The following is a 26,376-nucleotide window of genomic DNA, read 5'->3' on the forward strand; positions in this document are numbered from 1 at the left end:
ACTATCGTACAGTATAGCAGCCTTATGCGAGCTTCATGTCTGTTTGTTCCTATTTACGGACTTTTAACTGGTGGAGGTAGAAAAGAGTAGCTGAACTTAAATTGTGGATCTACTGCAGATATTTGCTGACATCTATTGGAAGACGCGGCTCACTGTAAAAGAGAGAGGTGCGGAAACTAAAATGTCCGCTAGATAGCAGCAGAGTTAGAATACCGCATCTTAATAGTGGAGGAAGAAGACGGCCCCACACGTCACTTCACGTTTGTCCTCCGCCACTTCCGGTGAAAATACAACAAAACGCTCATACTAGCCATGCTGTGACAAGTCCGATTCACACGTTTGGAATATTTACTTCACCTTTTAGCTCACCAGAAGCTTCATCTGAAACTTGGTGAATGTGGCGGAACGTTGCCATGTTGTGACGGGACGGACGGACATTTTGGTTCGACTCGCGTGAGTTTATAAACATCGGCGCCTGGCTAATGATGGCTGCTGTCAGTCAAGAAATTTCATTGTGGTTCTTGCTGTAGTTTCGCTTTCTATTTGTCCTTCTTTGTCACTGTTTTATAGAAAAAAAGTTATATTAAAGAACAGCTTATGAGCCCCTTAGCCTGCCATAACAGTTGACAGCGAGAGCTAACGTTGCCAAAGTTTTTGTTGACGTGACGTCACTGTCAATTCCCAGCGTTTCCTTCAGATTTTTAAAGTACAATCATTACTGTGAATGGAATTGGAATTGATAATGTGGTGTGTCTTGTGTGTAGGTCCATGGTGTCCCTCATGGAGGCTTCCACCAAGCCGGGCAGCAACCAGGTGGCTGATGTGGTCTTTGTTATTGAGGGCACAGCCAATTTGGGGCCCTACTTTGAATCCCTCAGGAAGAATTACGTACTTCCGGCTATTGAGTAAGGCCAGCGTTAATGTCATTTTTCAGAGCCTCATGTATAGAAGCGGATAGTTCAAGTGATGCATGCGTTACTGCAGGTATTTCAATGGAGGACCCCCAGCGGAAACAGACTTTGGAGGCGATGTGAGAACGACCGTATTATCTGTTCACATTTAGCAGCTTGCTTTGCAACATTTCCACGACAGTGTTGATCCCTCTGCTTTTTTTTTTTTCTTTGTCATCTGCGACCTCCCCCAGTACGGGGGGACTCAGTACGGCCTGGTGGTGTTCAACACGGTGGACTGTGCCCCCGAATCGTACGTCCAGTGTCACGCTCCCACCAGCTCGGCTTTCGAGTTTGTCTCCTGGATCGACAGCATCCAGTGAGTGCACCTTTTGGCTACGCACGCGCTGTGTTTCAAGTGGGGAATCTCAAGTGTTCACCTACTTTTCCACCCAGATTCATGGGGGGCGGAGCAGAGAGTTGTAGTCTTATTGCGGAAGGGCTCTCAGTAGCCTTGCAGCTCTTTGACGACTTCAAGAAGATGCGGGAACAAATGTGAGATTCTTCACACACAGTCCGGTTACATATAGGCGGCCACATGAAATTAATGCATTGTATAAATGAAATAGAAACACGTTCCTGCTGCCATGTCACTTTTCTCCTCCCATCACCAGAGGTCAGACACACAAAGTGTGCGTCCTGCTGTGTAACTCTCCGCCGTACCTGCTTCCGGCCGTGGAGAGCGTCAGCTACACAGGCTGCACCGCCGACAACCTGGTCAAGATCATCAGAGACGTGAGTTCTCCCGAGCCCTTGTGATGTTTGCGAGCCAGATGATGTTCCCATCAATGTCTTCTTTCCAGAGAGGAATCCACTTCTCGGTGGTGGCCCCCAGAAAGCTGCCTGCCCTGAGAGCTCTGTTTGAACGGGCGTCTCCAGTAGGGGGCGTTGTGGAGCCTCATCCAGACTACAGCCCAGACATGGTGTTGGTCAGGGGCATTTCACTGCCTGGTAAGTCACACTCGTGACTGGGATCCTTCTTTTTTCCTCATCACCTCTACACTTTCACCAAAAACGTGATGTGATCAAGTATGCAAATAAAATTTTTTCCATGTTGCGCAGTGTCATCGGCCGGAGGTCCCGGGCCTATGAAGCCTGTCTTGCCGCCTCAGCCGCTGACTGTCAATCAGCCTATGGTCGGGGGCCCACAAGCTCCTCCCCCCATGAGCGCTGCACATCCTTACCAGGTGCCTGGCCGGTGGCCAGCGTCGGCCGTCTTAACTCACGCCGATTTGCGTCTGGCTGCCGTGGCTAAAATATTTGACGTTGCTTTGTCTTCCATTTGAATCTGCCTGCCGACAGAATCCACCAACCATGACTGCTGCTCAGGTGGCTGCACAGATGGTTGTGGAGGCAGCTAAAGGCCAGAAGAACCGATGTGAGTTGCCCACTGACTGTGTCTGCGCGTGTGCATATGTGCACAAGGGAAAAAGTAACTGCACGGCAAACATGATTACCGCCGACGTATCCCACCTCTCTCCTCCAGTCGTAGAGATGGTCAACGCGGGCCCGCCGTTCGCCGGCCAGCCGTCCATTCCGTCGCTATCGGGGGTGAAGCTCAACCAGCCCAACATCTCCACCGTCACCACAGCCGCTCAGTCCATGATGCCGCAGCCGCCAGGCGCCCCCAACCAGCAGCAAGCGGTGGTGCCGCCCGGCCAGCCACCGCCCAATCAGCCACCTCAGCCACCCACTCAGCAGCAGCAGGCGCCTAACCAGCCTGCGCCGCCCGCAGGACAGCCCAACATGGTTCGACCTTTGAGCAGCTGTGCCGAGCCCCGTGTACTCAGTGATGGAGTTATATTTAGATCTGTGTTTTTTTTTTTTTAAGTCGGGTGTGCAGGCACCACAAGGGAATCCCAATCCGATGGGCCAGCAACAGGGCATGGCCAACAAGATTGTGGCATGGAGTGGCGTGCTGGAGTGGCAGGAGGTAATTCATTCTAACGACGACACCGCCATCACAGTTAGGATGCAAATGATGTCTTTCTCTGAGTTTTATAAATAGTGGAAGTCATCTTCAAGTCATCAACGACTTAGAGAATAATTATTGTGTATTGACTCACCCTAAAAATGAGCTGACTTCTCACCTTGACTCAAAATAGAAGGTGTCGGCAATGCACCTCGTCGAATTATCTCGTGAAATCTTTCACCTCGAGACTTGGCAGATTCCGATCTGCGGGTGTTGGAAGAAAAAACAGTGTTGGAGTTGTACTGCGGGCTGATCACATTTGCGTCCTTTTGCAGAAGCCCAAAGCCGCCTCCTTGGATCCCACCACCAATCTAACACGCTCCCTGCCGTGTCAAGTGCAAGTTAACCAGGGCGAGAACCTGTGAGTGGTCTTAGCCATGGGTCTTTTGCCACTTTTGCTTTGTCGCTGATGCCTTTGTCTCCACAGCAACACGGACCAGTGGCCACAGAAGCTCATCATGCAGCTGATCCCACAGCAGCTTTTGGTCAGCCGCTTTCAGCTACTTCTCATTGTCACGCCAGCGCCGCCTTTGTGCTCACACTTGGCTTTCTCTCTGCAGACGACATTGGGGCCGCTCTTCAGGAACTCTCGAATGGTTCAATTTCTCTTCACCAATAAGGACATGGAGTCGCTCAAAGGCCTTTACCGCATTATGGCCAACGGTTTTGTAAGTCTCAAGCTGTGCTGCCAAATATATTTTTGGGTGTGGAGAAGACAATCTTTTTTTCTGGTTTAGCATCATAAAATAGAATCAAATAACTTTTTTCTCCCCCAGACATCCAAGCTGCTAAGCTTTTCTCCTTGTGCTTTCAGGCCGGCTGCGTCCATTTCCCGCACACCACATCGCCATGCGAGGTGCGGGTCCTCATGTTGCTCTACTCGTCCAAGAAGCGCATCTTCATGGGCCTCATCCCCAATGACCAGAGTGGATTTGTCAACGGCATCCGTCAGGTCATCACCAACCACAAGCAGATCCAGAGTCATCGCGCGGTGAGTGCTCACGGGGGGCGTGGGGGCGGCATGCTCGTCCGCTGGAGCAGAAAGACAAAGGTGATGAGGAGGAGTTGACGTCAAGGAGCACCGGGGGAGTTGACTGGTGTTTAAGCTGCATGGCTATTGACGTTTCCTTCGACGCGGGCACTCCGCTGAATCCCCGCAAGAGGCTAATGGCACTCGTGTTAGCGCAGCCACACAAGCTCCCAACATCGACCTCTCCGGCTATTTGTGCGCACTTTTGGTTTTCTTTGCTTTAAGTGGATTGGTTTTCACAGTTCAAACGGAGGCAAAAGAAAGATGCATAATAAAGTGACATCAATCTATCTGTGTCATAATAACACTTTTTGATTGACAGTTGAGAGGGTGTGGCTTCGGCACATTCAGGGGACTCGTCTAGGTTACTTTCTGTTTTTAGGAGCCCTGGACTGAACCAAAATGACCCCAAAATGGAGCAAAATGGTCAACCTCTTCCTTTTCAGGCAAGGTCTGAGGGCCTAATAAACGGTCACGCGTGAAGCCCAATCATGGAGTTGAGCAATGTTGAAAATGATAAGATTAGACAAAGCTAAAGTTGGACTGCCATGAATAATAGAGCGCGGCTAGCGCAGATGTCACATATATTACATGAGACCTGCCGCGCACACAGTGTGCCAATCTGCAGGGACGCGAGCAGAGCCGCCTTCATCGGCCGCCCCCACGGCTCACTGATGGAGGCAAAAACACTTTTTCTGCTGCCTCTCTTTGGATCCAGTCGTCTCGCCGGAAAGTCAAGCCAGTTTTGCTTGGCAACTTGAAGTCTGGCAGGCATCTCTATCGTGGGTAGATAGATCCACAACAAAGTGTGAAGAGACTATGCCTGAAAAGGCAAAGGAAGTCTGCCATTTTGCTTTTGCACAATGAGCCTCTGAGAATTGTTATTGTGTTGCTCCACCATTTGTGTTTGCTAGAAGGGTGAAAACACCACCAAAATGGGCCGTGCGACGGCTCGTATCTTGAAAAAGTTGGATCGCTCGTGTCTCTAGGCACAAATGTAATCTTACCTTGGCCTGTTTACTGCTCTATGCTGTACGGCAAAATAACTCCCCCTATAATATTACCCTAATTCTATTTGTATTGCTTGTTGGCGATGCTTGTTGTTTAGTCATCCTGCTAATTTTAAATCCGGACAAAGTGCGTGTGCGTCTTGAGCATTTAGAGGCAGCAGAATGCATGAAACAATAATGATGATTTTTTTCCCCTCCCTCCCTCTCTCTCCCGCTGCCTCTTGTGTATCATCACATATTCAGTGTTGCATCGCTAATAAAGGGCGCCACAGCAGCAGCAATCTTGAGGCGTAATTAAAATTTCAATTTACACCAAGTCGCTGGGATGAGCTTGACGGGGCCACGTGCCCCTCTTAATGCGCGATGCTTTTGCCTAGAAAGTGCGTCAGATGTCCCGGGGCCGCCACTTGAAGGATTACCGTGTCTGCTCACATGTTTGCGTCATACCGCCGCGATTTGTGAGGCTCGAGCGATTTCAATTAGTTGAAATGATGACACTTTTAGGACTACTAACTGATAGATTGTGGAATAACCTGCATAAATGTGCTACTTCCTCCCACATTACCTTTTAATGTCATAATGTAAAAGGCTTAATTACGAATTCAGACTGGTTGAATTTTGCCTTGTAAATTGCAGCTAAAGGCTTCGACTTCCACACCAGCAGGTGGCAGTGTGTCATGCTATTGTCATTAAAAAAAACATGCTTGACAACCACAGACTTATAAAAAGAAAACTCATTTTAAATTGTTTTCATGCATTTGTCATTTTCCTGAGCCCATTTTAGTCAAATTCCTCATTTTCAGCCGTCCGTTTTATTAAAACACTGTTTTTGTGTGTTAAAAGTGTAAACAGTCATCAGTATGTGATGAAGTGTCTTGAAGACAATGACTTTACTCATACTTTTGCTGCTGTTGTTCTTCTGGCAGTTGGGCGGCGGTGGTGGTCCAATGCAGCCCGGTCAAGTTCCGCCCAACCAGAACTTCCTCAATCGACCCCCTGGCCCCATCCCTGTTTCCCATGGCAACGTGCGGCAGCAGGTCGATTACTACAACAACAACACGCATGCACACAGACAGACACACACACACACGCTATGCCTGGTGCTTCTGACTTGTGTGCATGTATCCCTACTTGCTTCTCATAATGAACTCTGGTTCTTCTCCAAAACACCACCAACACCCTCCTCCTCCTTCTGCCACTTCTTCTCTTCCTGCTCCTCTTGCTCCTTTCCAGTCGGTGGTGGTGGGCATGCCCCCTGTTAGTCAGGTCAATATGATGGAGGAGCAGCAGAGGCAGAACAACATGGTGAGAGAATCTTACATGGACTCCATGTATGATGTTGCACAAACCAGAAGAACCCAATTTCATTCTTTACATTCCAATTAAGTATCTAATTACTTCATTTAAGCTCATGACATTTTTTAGGGGTTTGGCTGGAACAGATTGAAAGCATTTCCATTTGTTCAATGGGTAATTAAGATTTGAGATACGATTTGAGATACAATCATGATCATACATTTTCACATAATTATCCATAAAAAAGAAAATCACACACAGGTATTCATACATTCACGCTGAAATGAACATACTCACACAATCGTACCATAACATGTCTAACGTGTACATATTAGCATGTTAACAGTGGTTGAGCCTTTGAACTCCATTCTTATTTTGCTCTGCAGCTGCATGCCAACACGCTATAACCACATGCATGTATTCCTAGCAAACGTTTTCATGGCACCGTGACGTATTCATAGTGCGCGCGAGGGTGAAAACCCAGCCGGCGGGCGAGACTAACGGACGTGAACTTTGACCTCAGATGAGCATGAGAGCCGCCGGGCCCAACAGCCAGCCGCCAGTCAGTGGGGCGCCGCCCAACCAGGTGACGCAAGGCGGCCAGGCTCCGCCCCAGGGCCCCATCCTGCGCTTGGCCAACCCAGGGGCCAACCCGCAACTGCGCAGCCTCCTCCTCAGCCAGCAGCAGCCGGTAAGAATGCAGCCCGACGTACAGCGCCTTCGCCTGGTGGAGGTTCAACTGTGTCACCTCGCCATGACAGCAGGGGGCCGTGTCCCACATGCCCGGGATGATGTCGCACCAGGGACTCGGCCAGCAGATGGTTCACTCGGCGCCAGGGGCGGGCCCTCAAATGCAGGCGCAGTGGCGGCAGCCCATGCCAGGTTAGCCTCATTCAGTAATTCGCTGTTTAGATTCTTTTTATGCTTGTGAGATGTCAGCGTGCCTCATGCGTGTGCTTGTGTGTGCGCGCAGGTCAAATGCTGATGTCCGGAGCTCAGCGGGGGGCCGTACCCCAACCCGGGATGCCCCAAGTCTCCAGCGTAATGGAGGACGAAATCCTCATGGATCTCGTTTGAGGGTCAAATCTTGGACTTACTTTGGCGCTTTTGGGACTCTTTTGTATTTGTATTTTGCTTTTTTTTTCAAAACTTGGACATAATTACAACATGGATGATGAGCGGGACAGTGTGTGTGAAATGTGTGAAGCTAACGTGGGTTTGGTTTGCTCTCGCACGCAGGAAGTAGTAGCGAGGCTTCAGTAATCATGTCGAGGTGTTGAACAATTAAAATTTCATAAAATAAACGCAGTCGGCTGTGTGCTTTTTTGTCTTTGCGGCCAAACAGTGTCAGCATGTTAATTTTAACCGCTCCAATATGTTGCCCCCTCCCGCCACGCATAGCCGAGCCAAGTAGTCCTACCAGATGGTGTCGCTCGGCCGCCAATCGGGCCGACCAGGAAGTGACGTCGCTGCCCGTCACCCTGGAGATGGTTGCTAGGATACGGCGACAGTGGGCTCTTGTTTTGCTGACCATGGTGCCCCCCCTCACCCTCTTTTCTTCTTCTAGATGGACACCAGTCCCCCCTCACTGGGCTCCCTCACTTGAGGGTCTTCTCTCGGACCCATTTACTAGAACCCCCTCACAAGTTCCCCTTACTGAGGTCCCATCACTCGTGTCCTCTCACTCGTTCCCCCGTTTTAGAGCCCTCTCACTATCACTACACCACTTTCACTTGGCCCACCTCACTAAGTACCCCTAACTAGGCCCCCCTCACAAGGTGTCCTCATTGGTCTGTTGCTCATGCCTTAATCAGTCCCTCGGAGTCCGACACGGCATCAACCCCCCCCCCCCTCCCCCCAGTCTCGCCACCTCCATCTTCCTGCCCCCATCGCTATTAGCGGCTGCGCGTGCACTCCTACGCTTTGCAGCGGCACCAGACATTGTTCTCTGAGGCCCCTTTTGTGCAGCACAAACAGTGAAAAACAGGTACAGTGCGCTTTCCAGTTTCAGGTTCCCAGCCAAGCCAAAAATGATGAGTGCGTCAGAGTGCTCAGCAGGGTTGCACTCAAAAGTTTGAATGGGGCTGTGTGGATGCATGAAAGGTAAAGCCGGGACGGGGGTGTGACACTTAGCCCCCGGGACTCTCTTCTCCTGCCCTGTATTTTCTACGTCACAGAAACTTTTTTGTCCAACCTAATGATCTGCTTCCCAGACGTTGCTGTGTGAAAACCGCCCCTCCTTGACCGGCATCTGTGTTTAAGGCAAAGGCTCTAAAATGCGCCCCGAGGCGCTTCCAGCCAAACACCGGCGGCCATCTTTTTCCAGTCCCATGCGTTGTGTGTGAGTGTGTGTTTGTGCGTTAAAAGGGCTCTGCAGCACAAACAGCAAGAGGAGGGGATGTGGGTGAAGGTGTGTGTGTGTGTGCTTATTTAAATAATGAGGCATGGAGGGAGGGGTGTCGAGCCAGGGTTGGAGGAAGAGTGACAAGAGAGGAGGGAGACATCCGGAATGACCATAATACACACAGTGAAGTAGGGAGAGGAGAGTGTGTGTGTGAAAGGCAGGGGGTGGGGGCGACGGAGAGGGGAGGGATCTCCACTGCACTGTTGTGTGACTGGAAATTTAATAGCAGCCACACTGAGGGAGCCACTAAACAAGCTGCAGCTGTGTGTGAGGCGTCATAACGACGGAGCTTCACTGCAGACGGCGTGTAAGGGGAGTGGCGGTGTCGTCGTGGTGGGGTGGGGCGGGGGGCTCGACTAATGAGCAATTACATTGTGCTCGTTAAGTGCACAAGGGACTTGTGCGGCAGCGGTCACGTGTTCCAACGGGAGAACAGGTTGCTCGTCCTGTTGCTCGTACTGGGCCAATTCCGAGACACTTCGGAAGCTCGGTGAACTGCGGAACCGGTCGGCTGCTTTCCCAGCACGCGAACAGGAACTTGCACTTGGTGGACGTAGCAACACAGATGTGATGCAGGTGCACAGCAGAGCAAAGTCCTCAAGCTTCTTTTGTCGTCGGTATTCAATCACTGTTTTTAGTTGCTGGAAGGTTCTGACCTATCTCAAAGCTTACTTTTGGCTATCTCAACGAAAGGCACACGTGCAATACACAGTTGAGCTGTTTTGAACTGATCTGTGTTGCGCAACAGTCCACCAATCTATGACACCCGTCAACTGCTATTTATCAACTTTGGGCAGCGGTGAGCTCTAGCCCCGTCGGACATAATAAATGGGCGGTAGTTTCAAGGTCCTGGCCTGGAATCGCAGTTCACAGGTTCATTCCATACAGTATGCAACACAGATGTGAAGTCCATCAAGCCGCCACCTGTGTGAAGGTGTGAGAGAGCCCGCGGGAGCGTGCGCGTCCGCGGGAGCGTGCGTGCGCGGCGCGCCGAGTGCGCGTGGGCGTTGCCGCGGCAACCGCTCCGGTAAGCGACGTGACGCAACCCGCAGAACGCGTGCGTGGGAATCGCGCACGCGCCGCCCGGAACACTTTCACGCCGTCATTAATCACCGTCATCGTTCCTAACCACCACTTGCTCGTCTTGTCTTTGAGGTGCTCAGGGAGCTCACGTGCATTCCAGAGTCCTCAACCGAGAGAGAGAGAGAGAGAGAGAGAGAGAGAGAGAGAGAGAGAGAGAGAGAGAGAGAGCTTGATAGCCAGCGAGAGAGAGAGAGAGAGAGAGAGAGAGAGAGAGAGAGCGAGGGAGGTGGAGGAAGACGGCGGGCACTCTGCAGAGAAGCACGTCCCCGCTGCCGCTGCTGCCGTGAGAGCGCTGCATGGGTGCAGGATGCGTCTTTCCCCGCCGGCGCCGTCATCATCGTCCGCCTCTTCTCCCGCCAAGGTGAGACGCTTTTGTCTGTCCGTCCTGTCCTCAAAGTCCATCTTTCCTTACGAGGATGGATGGCGTCCGCGCAGAAACACTTGTCAATGCAATTATCCGCATCCCGCGCCGTCCCGGCTCGGAAATCCAGGAATGATGTTGCGTGCGTTCGTGTGTGTATTGGTATGTGTGTGTATGCGAGAATGAGTGGGTGTGTTTGACAGGGAGAGTGAGTGTGTGTATGCTGGTGTGTTGTTCTGTGTGCGTGCGTGTGTGTTTTTTGAAGTGTTTGTATCATGCGTGTGTGTATTTGTTAGTGAGAGCATGTGTGTGTTTGTTGATGAATGTGTTGTTTTGTGTGAGAATATATGTCAGTGTGTGAGTGCATTTGTTAGGGTGTTTGTATCATGCGTGTGCGTGGGTTTGTGTGCGTGTGAACATGTGTATTAGTTTTTGGTTTGTCTAGTTAGCGGATGTGTGTGAGCGCATGTTTATTAGTGTTTGGTTGGCGTAGTTATTGTGTGTGTGTTGTACAGTTCCTAAGTGTACGTGTGAAGAGTCAACTGATTTGCATACTCGGAATTCAACAGATTTCCCCCCCCCCCCCCCCCCCCCCTTCAATGTAGTTGTGATGGGCGCACCTTGAGCCTCCAGGAGCCCCCCCCCCCCACACACACACACACCTTCCCCTTTCCCTTTCCTCCTTCCTACCCCTCCTCTTTCTGCCGTCGTCCATTAATCGCACTTGTTTGCGCAGATAATCAGTTTCCCGGCTCGCCTCCGCCGTGATGATCGCAGGAAATTGCGCAGGCACCTTGCGGGGCCGCTGCGTGTGTGCCGGCTTAAGCATGTGAGTCAGTCGGAGACACCCCCACCTCCCCCTCCTCCACCGGTCTTGAAGAACCCCCCAGTGGGGAATAAGGAGCAGATAGATGAGGGCTTACGAAGGAATACTGTGTCATAATGGGGGCGTCAGGGAGGTTGTAAGGGGGCACTGGGGCAATATTAGAGGGGGGGTATGCCAGGTGGGGGGCTCAAATTGTGTAGAGGTGACTTGTTTGTAGGCGAAGGTGTTTGATTTGCATTGATGGCAACGTGTTGCATCACATGCAGATGTCGTTCAATCGTACACGAGTTGTTCTGTTGGAAGAGCAACAACACGAAATGGTGGAGTTAAAGTTGCCCGCTTACCAGAGAGCCCCTTCACATGGCAATTCAGTCACCCTTTTTTCTTGCGTCTGTGTGAAAGGCATAGAATGGCGGAGGTGTTCAATTCCGCCCGCTTCAGAGGTTCTGCATGAAAGGTACCGACGGGAACAGGGGAGTTGTCAAAGTCGACGCCTGAATTTTCACATTTGCCCTTTCCCGCCATGGATGCGTTGCTTCTTGGAGTGGAGTTGGAGGTAGGCCGCATGACGTGCAAGGGAGATCGCCGCTGCTGCATTAAGATGCAAACCGAGTGACACTTGCCCTAAATTTGCTATGTGGGAAAGTGCGTGCGTTTGTGCGCGTATACAATGTGTGCTGCTCCAGACAGCAGCAGAGGAGCCGACATTATGGATGGCAGAAAAAGTGGCTGCCGTAATCAGGGCGGGCGAGTGAACCAGAGAGAGGCGCTGACGTCTTCGTCGCTTTGACTGATGCCGCTGACGGATGACAAGACTTTGTCTTTCTAGATTATTTCTTGCAAAAAGAAAACTGCTTTTAATTTTAAAAGGCATCCAATTGAGTCAGAACTTGAGTGGGCCATTTTTGCTCATTTTGCAGGAGAGTCATTTTACGTCACTTCTTCTGCATCGTTGTCTTAGCACACTTTACCAATTTTTGAACCATATTTAATATAGTGTTTTTTTTGTTTTGTTTTTTCTTTCCCCAAATAAATCCTAGCATAGTGCTGTTTGTTATCAGGTTGGCCCTCAAGCACCAGCATGCATTGCAGCTCTGCTTTGGCCCACCAGACCACCTTTGGCGCTCATTGTTTTCAGGGTCAGTGACGCCATAAGAGCCCCGGCGACCCCGGCGACCCCGGCGGTCCCGACGGTCCCGCTACCAGCGCTCAGCATGTAAACACTGACGCCTTGATGGCAAGAAGCCGAGCGCTCTTGCGTTACTTGTGAGTCAACCTGCTCGCTTTCCCAGGCGCCCCAGGCGCAGCACGGGAGCACTGTTGGACCAGATAAGGCCTAATCTGGGTGCTGATGTCACGAGGGGGGGGGGGGTAGATGTTGGGGGGGCACACTTTAGACCATTTGTTGCTCGAGACCTAAGATGTGTCCTCATAGCGTCGACTCGTTTTATTTACACGTTTTTGCCCCATTTGCACATTTTCCTCGTTGCGGAAGTTGAAGCCACTTTCATGTGCGCGGCCATCTTGGGAATGGGCCCAGTGTTGCTTTGACAAATCAGCAGAACTGCTGCCCCTCACATGTCAAAATTGGAACTTAACCTTGACTAGCAAAAAAAATAAATAAATCAGTGCCTCATTTTAGAGCTGGAATGATGGCGGCGCAAGATGGCGAGTGGTTACCGTGGCAACCCCCTGAGAGCTTCCATGTTGCACATGGCGTGTGTAGCGAGGAGATACGAAAGCGGCCTCCGCGCCTCCGCCTCGAGGAAGGGAGGAGCGTCTCTCCCGACGTCTCCCTCTTCTCGCCTTTTGATGTGCTTGCCGCGTCGCCGTGGCGACGTCCATCATCCGGTGGCCCGGGGGGTTGCGTCCTCATACAGGGTCGCTGTTGATCCGGTCACACATTAGTCAGCCCGTCAATCATCTTGAGAGAGGTCGCTGAAGAGTGACATGTTGGTGACCGGACGCCATTTGTTGCTCGTTGAGGTGTGTGTGGGGGGGGGGGGGGGGTTGGTATTTACCTTTCTACTTTTTTTTTTTTTTTTTTTTTTTTTACTTTTTCAAAGTGCTTTCAGCCGATCTTGTTTCTTTCAACCGCTGCGTGTCTTTTATGGTAATGCAGGCGATGTATGTGGTGTGTGTGAATATTGATGTGGTAGTGTGTCCTGCATTCCAAATGCGAGCACGTGTAAACTGCTGCTTGCTTCCCAAATTACTTCTCATTTCCACATTTGCATACTCTCTTCTTCCCGCAATATCAGTGTTTTTGTTTGCGCTTGACCTTGACGCGGACTTTGACATTGAGCCACTTGCAACCGGCGTCGTTTGTTTGAGTGTCTTTTTTTTTTTCCCGCACGTGCTCGCCGTAGGCCTGCGTGCATCTTTTCAGCAACTTTTGAATATTTCATGTGTGGAAAACAACAAAGATTGCACACGCATATTTTCATGAGCGTTTGTGTGAATGGTTTTGATGTTTGGGTCGTTTTCCTTGTTTTGGTCATCTTTAACCTCTTCATCATCTTTGTCTTTCATTTTCTGCCTTCCGCTTCGTCATCTTCTTTGTCCTCAACTTTTTCACCATCTCAGTCTTGTCCCTCATCACCTCTGTCCTCATCTTTTCCCGCCACCTCTTCATTTAATTCCTCTTCTTCGTCATCTTTATCAGTGTTTTGGTCCTCTTCTCCGTCTGTGCTCATTCTTGCCTAAAGTCAGAGCGCCTGCGAGTTGCCCCCGTTTTCATCTTTCAACCCCCCCAAGTCAATTCTGCCTAGCGGTTAGTGAAAGGTTTGAAATGTTTATAAGCAACCGCGACCAGCGTGAACTGCGATAGACTAGCCCCACGAGGAGGCCCGCCGATGTTCTGCCGTGTACCATTTTGCACATCTAAAGCTAAAAGATGGCGGTGAAATTGTAGCTTCAAGAGATCTGGCACGACACACCGCTGCGTAATCAGTCTCATCGTTGGATTGAACTGTAGCCTTCTTCAGAAAATCGCATCGTATTGTAATTGGAGTGCACCACAATAAATTTGGAGTGAGCGGAATCATCACACTGAATGTGTGTATTGGAATCGTATTGGAATCGGAGTGAATCGTGTCATCGGAGGGTAGCATAATTGAAGTGTATTGAGTCGGAATAGGAATCCAGCTCAGAATTGACGTGGACTCTGCCGAACGATGTTGGAATTGGAGTAAATTGTATCATATCGTATCATTATTTGGAATCAAAATGGATCACATTATAAATATTCTAATATTAAGTGTATCATATTTAATTGGAACACATCCTATTCCAGGCATGTCCAAAGTCCGGCCCGCGGGCCAAATCCGGTCCCCGATCAGATATCATATGGCCCGCAGCTTCGGTCTTATAATGTATTATTTATGGACCGCCTGCACTGTCAAACTGAATATAAAAAAAAAAAAGAAACTTGAACCTGTAATTCTTCCTATTACCAAAGGGTGGCAGCACCACCCCTCGCCGCTCATTTCTGCCATGGCGACTGCAAAGAAAACGAGGACAGTTGACATTGAGGGCCGTCGCTTTCAAGAGAAATGGGAATTACAATACTTCTTCGCTGAAAATCAAGGCAATTGTGTTTGTCTAATTTCTAATGAGACGGTTGGCTTGTTTAAGGATTTCAACCTAAAGAGACACTAGTACACAGGTGTCAAACTCAAGGCCCGGGGGCAAGATACGGCCCGCCACATCATTTCATGTGGCCCGCGAAGACAAATTGTGCATCAAATTCGTGTCATTCACTTTTAATTTTTTATTTTTTTTTAAATATTTGACCAGTTTTTACTCGTCTGATTTGAAAGCGAGTTATTTGTCAGTTTGTTTTGTAGCTTATACTGTATGTAATATGAGGTGCTCATACATTTATTTGGTCTGACAGTCATAATGGCCCTCCGAAAGAAATTATGACTACAATGCGGCCCGCGAAAAAAATTAGTTTGACACCCCTGCACTAGTAGACTAAACATGCTGAGACATACGACAAGCTAACAGGGAGTAACCGCGCTGATAAAGTGAAGCAGCTCCAAGCTGAAATGGCATCACAACAGCGATTCTTAACGCGGGGCTGTGAGTCAAAATTAAATATAAATTACATATTACTTAATATTAAATATTACGAAGTGGCCATGTTAATACTGTTGATGTTATAAACCTGTAGACATGACACAAACTATTACTTTCTGAAAGATATTGTAAATGACAAGCGCAAACCTCACTTGTTTTAAGTTTTAATAATAACAGACAAATTTGCATTACTTATAACTCCTGTTTAAAATGTTCATGAGGCAAAAATAATTTTAAACTCGTGTAAATGTAAGGTATTTCAAACAGTTTGTTCAATGTTATATCTGACTCTTCAGATATGAATGAAAGGCAGAATTTGTGTTTTTAGAGTTGTTCACATCTGCCTGAATGGCTTATATTTGGTTATTTTGTCATTTGAAAAATAAAGACAATTGTGACAATGAAATTTGTTTTATAACAGTGTGTATTTGCATGAAATTTTTGTAGTTAAAAAATGTCTGAAAAAACTATTGGCCCCCGGGCCCCTTCACTTTATTAAATCTGGCCCTCCTTGCAAAAAGTTTGGACACCCCTGTCCTATTCTATTTGGAGCGTGACGTATCATAATTGGAGTGCATGGTCTTTAATTTCAACAAGTCACTTCACGTTTCCATGAAGCTAGTTTGCACCACATGAAATCAATCAAAATGATTAACAACGTATCATCGATTAGTTATTTTCCAGTTCATGGACAAAGGCAACTCCCCGAGGGCCGCCTCGTTTCCACGTTTCAGCCTGTCGATAACGTCCTGGCGAGCCTGAGAAAAGACGGCGCGGTGAAGATGGCGTGCAACGCGAAGCGAGGCGAGTCCCGAACGCCGCCCCACGGGGACGGCGAGACGGAATCGGACTTGAGCGGACGACGTTCCCCTCGATATATGTCACAATCTTTTGCATTATGTCAAAACATGTGTCAGTACGGTGAGACTCATTCCGATTATGATGAATACGATTCGATTTACTTCTCTGACGCTACAACTCTTACTCCGATGGAAAAAATATTCATACCACTTTGATTATAATGGGATGTGATACCCTTCACTCCAATTTTATGTGGCATAATTCATTCCAATCAGGATAATCCTCTCCTCAATATCGATGCAATAAGATTCTCTTTAATTACGATTACGATTCGATGATTACAGAATTATTCTTGCCAACTTTACTTTCGATTCACTTCAAATTCTGGTGGTGTTCCAACAGAATTCACTTCAATTACAATATGATTCTCTCCAATTACGAGATGATTCTCTTCCATTCGGAGCCAAGCCACAAAGTGCGGCAGTCCATCACAATCGGAGGCAATGTGTCACAAGATATGACATGATGTCACATCACGTGGCACATTGTGGCATAGCTGCCAGCCGCTGATTGAATCCATCCACTCCATCCATTAACGTTTTATTAAAATGCGTTTAGCGGCGCACTCGCTCTGACATGATGGATTCCATCACGCCGTTTTAATCAATACCACCATTGATTCACCACACACACAACACACACACGCACACACACACACACACACACACACACACACACACACACACACACACACAGGAAGTGGCTCTCAACTCGCCCTTAATGGAGACTTTTAGTACGTCACAGATTATGACTGCTAATGTGTGGAAGACACAAGGCTACGGCAGCTAACGGGCCTAGCCAAACATTGCCTTTTGGTGCACGCTTGAGTCTGTGTGGCAAAGGGCTGGTGTTGGGGTGAAGTCGATTTTGTCTAATCTTTTCTATCACCTCTGCCTCCACGTAGCGCCTCGCCGCACGATGGTTCCCGGGGGATCATCCAGGTATTCCCGCCTTATCCGAGCGCGGCTGATGGATTTGGGTCCTCATTCACGCTCGACTGGACGCGGCAAAGAAAGGGGGGGGTGTGGGGGGCAAACGTTTAACCCGCAAAGCGGTCTGACAAGCGGAGTGTCTCGCTTGCCGTGTTTCTGGTGATTCACACGTCCGGTAGACAAAGCGGTAACATTGCGACGTTTAGCATCATTTGGCCAACATGACGATAACGCTTTTCACATTTCACATCCACGCACGCAGTAAAAATCTAGAAATATGACCCATTCCAATTTTTATATGATTCATTCCAAATGTGATTTGATACAACACAATTCATTCCAATTCTGGTGTGAAGCACTTCATTGATGACACAATATGGTTACGATTCTCTCCGATTGTGATGCAGTATCATACACTTCAATATAATTTGATTCATTCCGATTTTGATGCAACACCATGTGATTCACTCCAATTGATACAATTCAATTCTCTTCATTTATGATGCAATGTGACACAAGTGACTGCCATTACTGCAAGTAGAATACAACCGATTCCAATTACAATGCAAGCGGTAATGTGTAATCTTGTCTACTTTAGCGGCGCATTTGCTCTTTAGGAAGTCAAATCCCGGAGCCGGGACGTGGCCCGGGATCAAACACGTGCAGACATCTTTTAACCTCCTCCAGCCGACACATCGGCCATTAAACATTTAGCTTGTGTGTGATTAGGAATTCCTGTCATGCATCCAAAGATATGAAATATGTCAGCGTGCATTACGGCCCGCACGCTAAACGCACTAAAGCATGAGCACAACGTCTGGAATATTTCAGTGAGATTTAATGGGGGGGGGGGGGAGTGCGAGCGAGAGAGAAAGAGACGCCAAAAAGGCGAGTGAGCGAGCAGAATGTCTGCAGGCCAGGGGGTGTGTTGGGAATAACGGGAAGTGAAGTGCCTACATTTCTCCGCTCACAACACACAAACATCAAATCCACTGTGTCATCCACGCGCTTGCTGGATGCTATACTAAATGTCACATTTTTACATGTTGTCCTCAAACGCACCGTAAGCATTAAATATGATGTTAGCTGCAGCGTGACATCGATGCCACCCACAATTTGGGCCCTCGTAAAAACATTGACCGCAATCTCTTGTAATGAGCTCGCAATGTTGTCTGCGTAGCGTCCACTTGTCGCGCTAGCAAACGGCAACGTTGTCATTTGCGGTCGCGGCGGCAGTGTGACGATGTTCAGGCCGTGTCGTTTGTACAAGCATGTGTTTGGGCTGCTAATGAGGTGGCTGGTGGGGGGGGGGGCAGTGGGATACAGCTGGATGGTGGTTGAATAGGGTTACCATGGTAACTGTTGGCGAACATTTGAATGCACAGTGAGCCGGAGGAAAGCTGGGAGAGGAAGCTGGGCTGCGCCGTGCGTGCGTGTGCGTGTGTGTGTGTCAAAGGGTTAATGTGTGACATGTTAGCGGGTTAATGTCTCGTCAAAATGCGAGGTCACTGTAATGTCTACTCGCCAGCCACTGGAGATCGGGGGTTGCTCTGGCTTATGGTGGTCTCAGATGCAGTGTATCAATACCCAAAAATGTGCATCGATACCTAAAAACATGAATCGATACTATTAGCATATAGGTTGATATGGATGTTTTACCGTTGATGATCAAACTTGTCATAGTATCGATACCTGACGCGATTGCACCGATACCAAACAAAGGGGTAGCATCGATATTGATGCGTTGTCAGAACAACGAGAAGAATACTGATCTTAAGATTTCATTAAAAATGATTATCGATCACATCGAAGCTCCCTCGAACCGCCTTCTCCTCTCAACCATTTCTCACTTTCTCGTTGTCCCCCTTCTGCTTATTAATATCCCAAAATTTTCCCTTTCCTTTTTTTGAATGTCTCTCTCTATTTATACCACCTCTTTATCCCCGATCATCCTTTCACTCCCGCTTCATGTTCGCCCCCCTCTTCGTCTTCCTCCTCTGCAGCTGCTCAGTATTCATCCATTACGCCATTGATAATTCCCTCTTCTTCCACCTCCTCCTTTTCCTCCATCCATCAGATTAATCATCCTTCGCTCTTTCCTCACCTGGCGATGTCCAAGTGGCATCATTAAAGTCGTCGTTTATAACAAATGTCAAATAAAACGCGTCAGCGCCTGTTGTGCAGCGTGGCGGGGCGGGCCAGGCGAGGCGAGGCAGGCCACCTGCCTGCATTTCCATCCAGGGTGCTAACGCTGTTAGCTTAGCTATCAAGCAGGCTGCGGCAGTCAAGCAGGCAGGCTAGCGTCTTCCCTGAGGCTAACAATTAGCATTTGAGCTTCCTTTTGTGCTTGTGGTTTTTTGGCGGTGTCATCGCTTCGGGCTGGGAAGGATGACATGATTAAGAAAGGGGAGAAGGTGTTTTTATTGGAAATGTGTTTGTTAGGAAGAAATGTGCTTTATTTGGTTCTCTTTTTTGGTTCACAGTCCACTTCTTGTTGTGTTCAGTTAATGGCCATCTGTAAAACTGTGATCTGCGTGGTGATCTGCACTTGAGTTGAATTCAATTTTGCACATTGCCATTCCATTTATATGTTTCAGCATTTCCAGGAAAAAGTGTATGAGCCTTCCCCATTCATTCAATCAAAACAGTCCAACTTTGGGATTGTTAGTCTGCCAAGAACAATTACGTCTGTTTGACACAATAGCTCCGAAAGATCTTTGTCTTTGATACGCTCTAAATGTCTGCATTGTTGATGGTGAGAAAGGAAAGGCCTTTGATACGCTCTCTTCTTCCTCATTCTTTTCATCTTTGTTGTTCCTCCTCGCCGACTCCTCGCCGGGCTTTATGTTCCCAAACAAGCGTTGGGAAGAAAGGGAATCGCGTCTGCTTATTTGCGTCGCTGCGTGCTACCCTGCAAAATCCTTGCAATTCAGGATCAGGGCCTGACGAGTATAACGTCTTCCGACAGGGTCTCGCTTGGACGCATTCCCCCCTTGAATTTTGTCCAAAATGGCAACGGGACATTGGACATTGAGACTTTTTTGTCTGTCTTGCTGTGATAGAAATGGCAGATGAATTCCTTGTCATGAGAGTTTTTGGTGTATTCTGTCATTTTTGATTGGTCCACTCGATCTCATGTCCATCCCCGAATTTGGTGTCAGGTGCAATTTCTTTTGAGCATTTGTCTGAAATGGCTGCAACATCAGACTTGCTGCACGGGTCCTTAAGACGTTTTCTTCTTGTGTACGTTGTGTCTTGACAAACTAGCATAGCCAACCTCATGTTGATCTGTTAAGCTTTCCAGAGGCATCGCACGAACATGTCGCTTCAAATCACAATGGCTGGCTGACTTGTTCAGTTTCGGTCACGGGTCTTTGAGACTTTTTGGTGCATCTTGGCATGACGGACATGTCCGCCCAATTTCACGTCCACTGATGAAACTGGTGTCGGCAGCTCATTGTCATTTTTTGCTTTACAGGAAGCACATCTGAAAGAATTCAAAATGGCTGACTTCATGTCCGTTTTCTTGAATGGCTCAGAAAAGAGACTCGCGTGCGTCGGTGAAACTTTTTTTTTTCTTTTCCAAATACGTATGTCAATTTCCCTCTTCTTGTCTTTGTTGTTTATCCTCAGTGACACCCGGCTTTGCGTCCTCCCCAAACGAGCGTGGGCAGAAAGGGAATAACATCTGCTTATCTGCGTCGCTCTATGTTCCCACGGCTCACCAGAGCAGAAGCGCAGAGATCGGCAGCGGCGCCAAAGCGGCAGAGGCGCCATGCGGGATTAAACGGTGGCGCATTGGGATTAAGGATCCCCCGAGGCTTTTCCGGACACGTGGGCCGCACCTTTGGATCGCAGCGCCGGGTCATGACCCAGTTGCCATGCGCATCGCCACGCTGACCTGCCTTCCCGGCCCTTCCTCCCCCTTCCTCTTTGCGCTGCTCTACTTCCTGTCGGCGCTGGCGGCGGCGGTGCTCGCCTCGTCGTCCTCGTGCCCGGACCGCTGCTCCTGCTCCAACCAAGCCAGCCGAGTCATCTGCACCCGCCAGAGCCTGGACGACGTGCCGGACAGCATCTCCGTCAACACCAGATACCTCAACCTGCAGGAGAACGCCATCCAGGTGAGGTGGTGCTTTCAGGGACACGCCCAAATCATAACGCCATTGACGCCGCCGTGTATCTTCAGGGACAGTCGGAAACGCAGAATTCCTGGCATGAATGTTCTCAACTCTACCGTCTGTCTATTTAATCAATGATCTCATTCAGTCAGATGTTTTCTTCAGGGAAAATCTTAAATCCTAAACTTTCTCACTGAACTGATTGTGTGATTGGTCCAAATTTCGTGGCAGCCCGCTGTCACATAAATGCGCCACACTCTGAGTTTATGAAAGATTCTTTTAGTTCTCCGGCAGGCTTAAAGAGCTTTCATCCATTATTCCAGCTTTACTTTTCCGTTTGTTCGCCCGTCTCTAGTGCAGTTGGAAGAAGTGAACATTGACAAGTTAATCCAAAAATCCCAAACAGGCATTTAAAAGGCTTTTTTATTTTTTATTTTTTTTTATTGTGGTGTATCGCTGTGTGTTATGTTTACGGTCGCGCTCATAAAAATGCTCCCCGGGAGAAATATGCGTGCCACTTATTGACTGGCGACGATAAACAACAACGTCAGACATGTTCCAATTAAGAGTTTATATATTACATATCGACTCACAAACGGCTCACTTTTGCCCGCGTGCTTGATTGCAAACCACGCAGATGATTTCAATTAAAAACCAACTCGGCTTTACGAGAGAAGTAATTACAAACACGTCGGCAGGGAGAAAAAAAAAAAGATTGTGATTTATGGAGATAGCTGGTCGCTTGGCTTTGTAATACCACCTTCTTCCTCGGGAGGCAGCAGTGAGCGCTGACATTCTTACTCGCTCACCAAAATGTGGGAGAATATGTCCAAAATTTTATATAAGTGTAACAAAAAAGCTGAATGATGCTGGCCAAAATGAAATCTAGTGAGTTTGATTTGATTCTGTTTCAACTTTAAGGCAAATGTAACACCAAAATTTCCATCAAAGTCCACACGATTCGACTTTTGGGGGTTCTGACATACACTACCGTTCAAAAGTTTGGGGTCACAAAATTGTTTGGGTGACCCCAAACATTTGAACGGTAGTGCATATATTTATTTAGATAATTATTTATAGATTATATATATAATCTTCTGTGTAAAAAATCTTATAATATATATGTATACTTACATTCATAGATTATATATAATCTTATACAAATACAAGATATAATTTATAATATTTAATTCATAATATTTTATTATAATAATATTTACACTACCGTTCAAAAGTTTGGGGTCATCCAAACAATTTTGTGACCCCAAACTTTTGAACGGTAGTGTAGATGTCCCTTTTCCATACGTTAAAATCTCTTCTGGGACTTGAAACAAGCTGCCGCACACCAAAAACAAAATTTCCAATATTAGTTTTCCTTTGGAGCGGATACATTCCGATTTGCTCGCTCGTATCCCGGAGCGCCTCTTGAAATGATTAAAAAATCTAAAAATGTTTTAACACCTGAAGGCATCCTAGATTCTCCGGCTTATTTTTTGCTTTGCTCGGCTGAGGACCCTTGCGGTGAAGCCTTGACAGCTCCCACCAGCCCCCAACACCTCCCTCCCACTTCCTGCTCTACATTTGGAGGCGGAGGTGGCTCAATTCCAGGAGTGTGTGTGTGTGTGTGTGTGTGTGTGTGTGTGTGTGTGTGTGTGTGTGTGTGTGTGTGTGTCGCAGCAAGATTAGGCAAGACACACACACACACACTGCAACCCCTAAAGTGGAACACAATCCGTTCTGTAACGCTGGTTTATGGCAAATCCTTGAAATGATCATCCAACTTTGATGCCTCGTTGTGCCTACATAAGGTAGCAGGGGCAAAAAAAAACCTTGAAAATTTCAGTCACAGTCTTGAAATTCACCTACGATGGCTGCTTAAAAGCCAAAAGGCCCACTTCCTGCTCCGTTTTGGCCAGTATGTCAGCATCAATGGCAGTTTCAACGGGCCGGCCTTTGCTCCGCCTCCTGTCGTTTTTTGAACTAACATTTCAAAGTATAAAGCAAAAGTCAATCGCAGAGTTCCACTGCCAAAGATCGTCAGTGTTGTAACTTTGCGTGGTCACCCCGCAGGTCATCAAGTCGGACACCTTCAAGCACCTGCGGCACCTGGAGATCCTGCAGCTCTCCAAGAACCAGATCCGTCAGATCGAAGTGGGCGCCTTCAATGGCCTCCCCAACCTCAACACGCTGGAGCTGTTTGACAACCGCCTCACGCTGGTGCCCTCGCACGCCTTCGAGTACCTCAGCAAGCTGCGTGAGCTGTGGCTGCGCAACAACCCCATCGAGACGCTGCCGGGCTACGCCTTCCACCGCGTGCCCTCGCTGCGCCGGCTGGACCTGGGCGAGCTCAAGAAGCTGGACTTTATCTCGGATGCCGCCTTTGTGGGTCTGGTCAACCTGCGGTACCTGAACTTGGGCATGTGCGGACTCAAAGACATACCCAAGTTGACGGCCCTGGTGCGGCTGGAGGAGCTGGAGCTATCAGGGAACCGGTTGGAGATCATCCGCCCCGGGTCCTTCCAGGGTTTGGCTTCATTGCGGAAGCTGTGGCTGATGCACTCGCAGGTGTCGGTGATTGAACGCAACGCCTTTGATGACTTGAAGAACCTGGAGGAGCTCAACCTGTCCCACAATTCCTTACACTCGCTGCCGCACGATCTCTTCACGCCGCTACACCAGCTGGAGCGGGTGCACCTGAACCACAACCCTTGGGTGTGCACCTGCGACGTGCTTTGGCTCAGCTGGTGGCTGAAGGAGACGGTGCCCAGCAACACAACCTGCTGCGCCCGCTGCCACGCGCCGCCCTTCCTCAAGGGTAAATACATCGGCGAGCTGGACCAGAGTCACTTCACCTGCTACGCACCCGTCATCGTGGAGCCGCCCACCGACCTCAACGTCACCGAAGGCATGGCGGCCGAGCTCAAGTGCCGCACCAGCACCTCCACCACCTCGGTCAACTGGATCACTCCCAACGGGACGCTGATGACCCACGGCTCGTACCGGGTGCGGATCTCGGTGCTGCACGACGGCACACTCAACTTCACCAATGTCACCCTGCGCGATACGGGCCAGTACACCTGCATGGTGACCAACGCAGCCGGGAACACCACGGCCACCGCCGTGCTCAACGTCACTGCCGCCGACGTCAGCGTCAACTACACCTACTTCACCACAGTGACGGTGGAAAGCGTGGAAACGCCGGGAGAAGAGGAGTCCGCTCTGGTGGCGATCAACGAGACCTTCATCCGAGTCCTCCCGGTACCAACGCCCTCTGGGAATCTGTGGCCAGACAGCATCCCGACTACGGCCTCCTCACTGTCTGTTGACTGGTCCTCGCCCCGCGCCACCCGGCCCACCTTCACCGTACCCATCACCGAGCCGGGTTTCTCCGGCCTTGACGACGTGATGAAGACCACCAAGATTATCATCGGCTGCTTTGTGGCCATCACCTTCATGGCGGCGGTGATGTTGGTGGTCTTCTACAAGCTGAGGAAGCAGCACCAGCTCCACAAGCACCATGGCCCCGCCCGGGCCATTGAGATCATCAACGTGGAGGACGAGTTGCGCGGTGGGGCCGGTGGCCGGGGTGCCGGCGGCGGCATCGCGGGGGGCTGCGCCTTGACGCAAAGCAGCGGAATCGGGGGCGGCCAGAGCCTGAGGCGGCACCACTCGGACGCCGTCACCCTGCCGCACCTGACTCGTTCGGAGCACCTCAACTACTACAAGACACACCACTTGGGCAACAACATGGTGGGACTTGGCGTCAACAACAACAACAACCCACTGCCTTGCTCCCAGAACATGAGCATGTCCTGCTCCCAAGTACCCAGCTCCTTGGTCGGCGGCCTGGGGACTCTGCCCACCCCGGTCCCGCTGCCCCAGCTGAGCCTGCACAGCTCCCTCAAGGGCCTCATGGCCAAAGGGCAGAACGAGCCTCTGCTCTTTAAGAGCGGCTCCAAGGAGAACGTACAAGAGACTCAGATCTGAGGGAACCCATGAAGCCCCCCTGTAGCCCCACGTCGCCCCGTCGAGCACACGCTCCTACCCGCATTCAGGTGACAAGCAGCTCTAGTTTTTGCCAAAGTCCCAAGTCAAGCCAACTAAATGGATGTCGCATCTTTTGTGGATTATTTCTACGGACCGGCTAGGTGGACGGAATAACGGGATGCGTCTCCACGTGGCTTCGTGGACAAACCAGAGCTATAAAAAAAGGATAAGAAAAAAGAACAAAAAGTACTTGATATTATTATATATGAACGGTAAATATATTTTCACTGGGAGAAATAAATTATAAAGAATCTTTATGAAGCCGCCGACGTAGAAAGTGTGAAGAATATATTTAAACAATCTTGGAAAAAAAATCGTTGTCCTTGTGGTCCGCCTTTCAAAATGGCCGCTGGATGAATCTATTTTCTTTTTTCTAGTCAGGCCCGTTTTTTTTAGGGGTGGGGGGCAGCGCTCACACCAACAGGGTCAGCGGCGGCGTGCTGTGTAGCATCAACAAAAACAATAATAATAATAATGACGACGATAATGACAATAATAAGAAGTGGCATAAGCTCACGGTGTACATAGTCCCAAAAGGCTGCTCGCTAATCACCATCTTTGGATTCACGTGTTAGCGTTAGCATTAGCATTGTTATTATCACGCCGTTCGCTCTTCTTTTTTTGTACACTTGAGGGTCTTTTTCTAACGGACACAAAATGGCGGCTGGAGAAAAACGTCAGGATTTGAAGATTATGGAAGGATGACTTCACTCGATGACGGAGGTTTTCCGAAGGTAAGCGCCACTTGTCGGTGGGACAAAAAAAAACTAAAAACAGACTTTTTTATTCACCCCCAAAAAAGGACAAATCAATGAAAAAATATATAAACTTATAGATCTCTTTTAAAAGAAAAAATATGATGATGATTGAGTGGTTTTTTTTGCATTTTGCTTTTCTTGTTTTTTTTTCTTATTTTTTTAAAGTGTTCTCTTTCTTCTTGTACTCTTCTTGTTCTTGTTCTTCTAATTAGATGATTCCACGGGTTCTAATTATGCCGACAATATTCTGTTATAGCCCAGGTCACTTTGGAAATTAAAAAAGAACTGGCACACAAAATGGCAGCAGCTGGATTCTCGTGGCTGTTTTCTTGATTGTTTTGGTTTTACTTTTGTGTGAGGTATTTTTTTTTTATTGTCAAGCGGCCGATGGCTGAATCCAAAAAGCTTGACTATTTAGCTCGGCTCGAGCATACCTGCTTCCGATCCAGTTTTGTCAAATGTCGGGCATGAATGTCCGCTACTTCTTTATGGCAAACTTTGGCTGTGGTTTCCTTGATTTTTGAATGTCAGCATCTCGTTGCCATGATGACATCCTAATAAATGCCACAGTATCAACTTCAACAGCCGCCCATCCCCCCTCCCGAATCCTCCTCTTCCACCCCATCATCATCATCATCAGGTCTC

General features: G+C 48.8%; 2 protein-coding genes across 3 annotated transcripts; both read left to right on the plus strand.

Moving 5' to 3' along the window:
* The first annotated feature begins 255 nt into the window (after positions 1-255).
* On the plus strand, positions 256-7,566 carry med25 (mediator complex subunit 25). Of its 2 annotated transcripts, XM_037256329.1 has the most exons (20): positions 256-453; positions 765-905; positions 985-1,030; positions 1,145-1,269; positions 1,347-1,445; positions 1,565-1,685; positions 1,754-1,901; positions 2,013-2,137; positions 2,253-2,328; positions 2,437-2,699; positions 2,782-2,883; positions 3,198-3,283; positions 3,350-3,407; positions 3,483-3,590; positions 3,737-3,913; positions 5,889-5,999; positions 6,196-6,267; positions 6,782-6,949; positions 7,020-7,140; positions 7,232-7,566. In XM_037256329.1, the coding sequence occupies exons 2-20, from the start codon at positions 769-771 to the stop codon at positions 7,333-7,335; spliced, it is 2,247 nt and encodes a 748-aa protein (XP_037112224.1). In that variant the 5' UTR covers positions 256-453; positions 765-768; the 3' UTR covers positions 7,336-7,566. The 2 variants fall into 2 exon arrangements, with proteins under 2 accessions (XP_037112224.1, XP_037112225.1); XM_037256330.1 differs by lacking the exon at positions 6,196-6,267 and having other exon boundaries at positions 257-453.
* A 2,108-nt stretch (positions 7,567-9,674) lies between these two features.
* lrrc4ba (leucine rich repeat containing 4Ba) lies at positions 9,675-26,043 on the plus strand. Its single transcript, XM_037256332.1, has 3 exons — positions 9,675-10,106; positions 20,442-20,929; positions 22,997-26,043. Exons 2-3 carry the CDS (start codon positions 20,690-20,692, stop codon positions 24,911-24,913), a joined length of 2,157 nt encoding a protein of 718 aa, XP_037112227.1. The 5' UTR covers positions 9,675-10,106; positions 20,442-20,689; the 3' UTR covers positions 24,914-26,043.
* The last annotated feature ends 333 nt before the right edge of the window (positions 26,044-26,376 follow it).

This window comes from Syngnathus acus, chromosome 8, assembly GCF_901709675.1.
Source record: "Syngnathus acus chromosome 8, fSynAcu1.2, whole genome shotgun sequence".
In the NCBI taxonomy this organism is placed as follows: domain Eukaryota; kingdom Metazoa; phylum Chordata; class Actinopteri; order Syngnathiformes; family Syngnathidae; genus Syngnathus; species Syngnathus acus.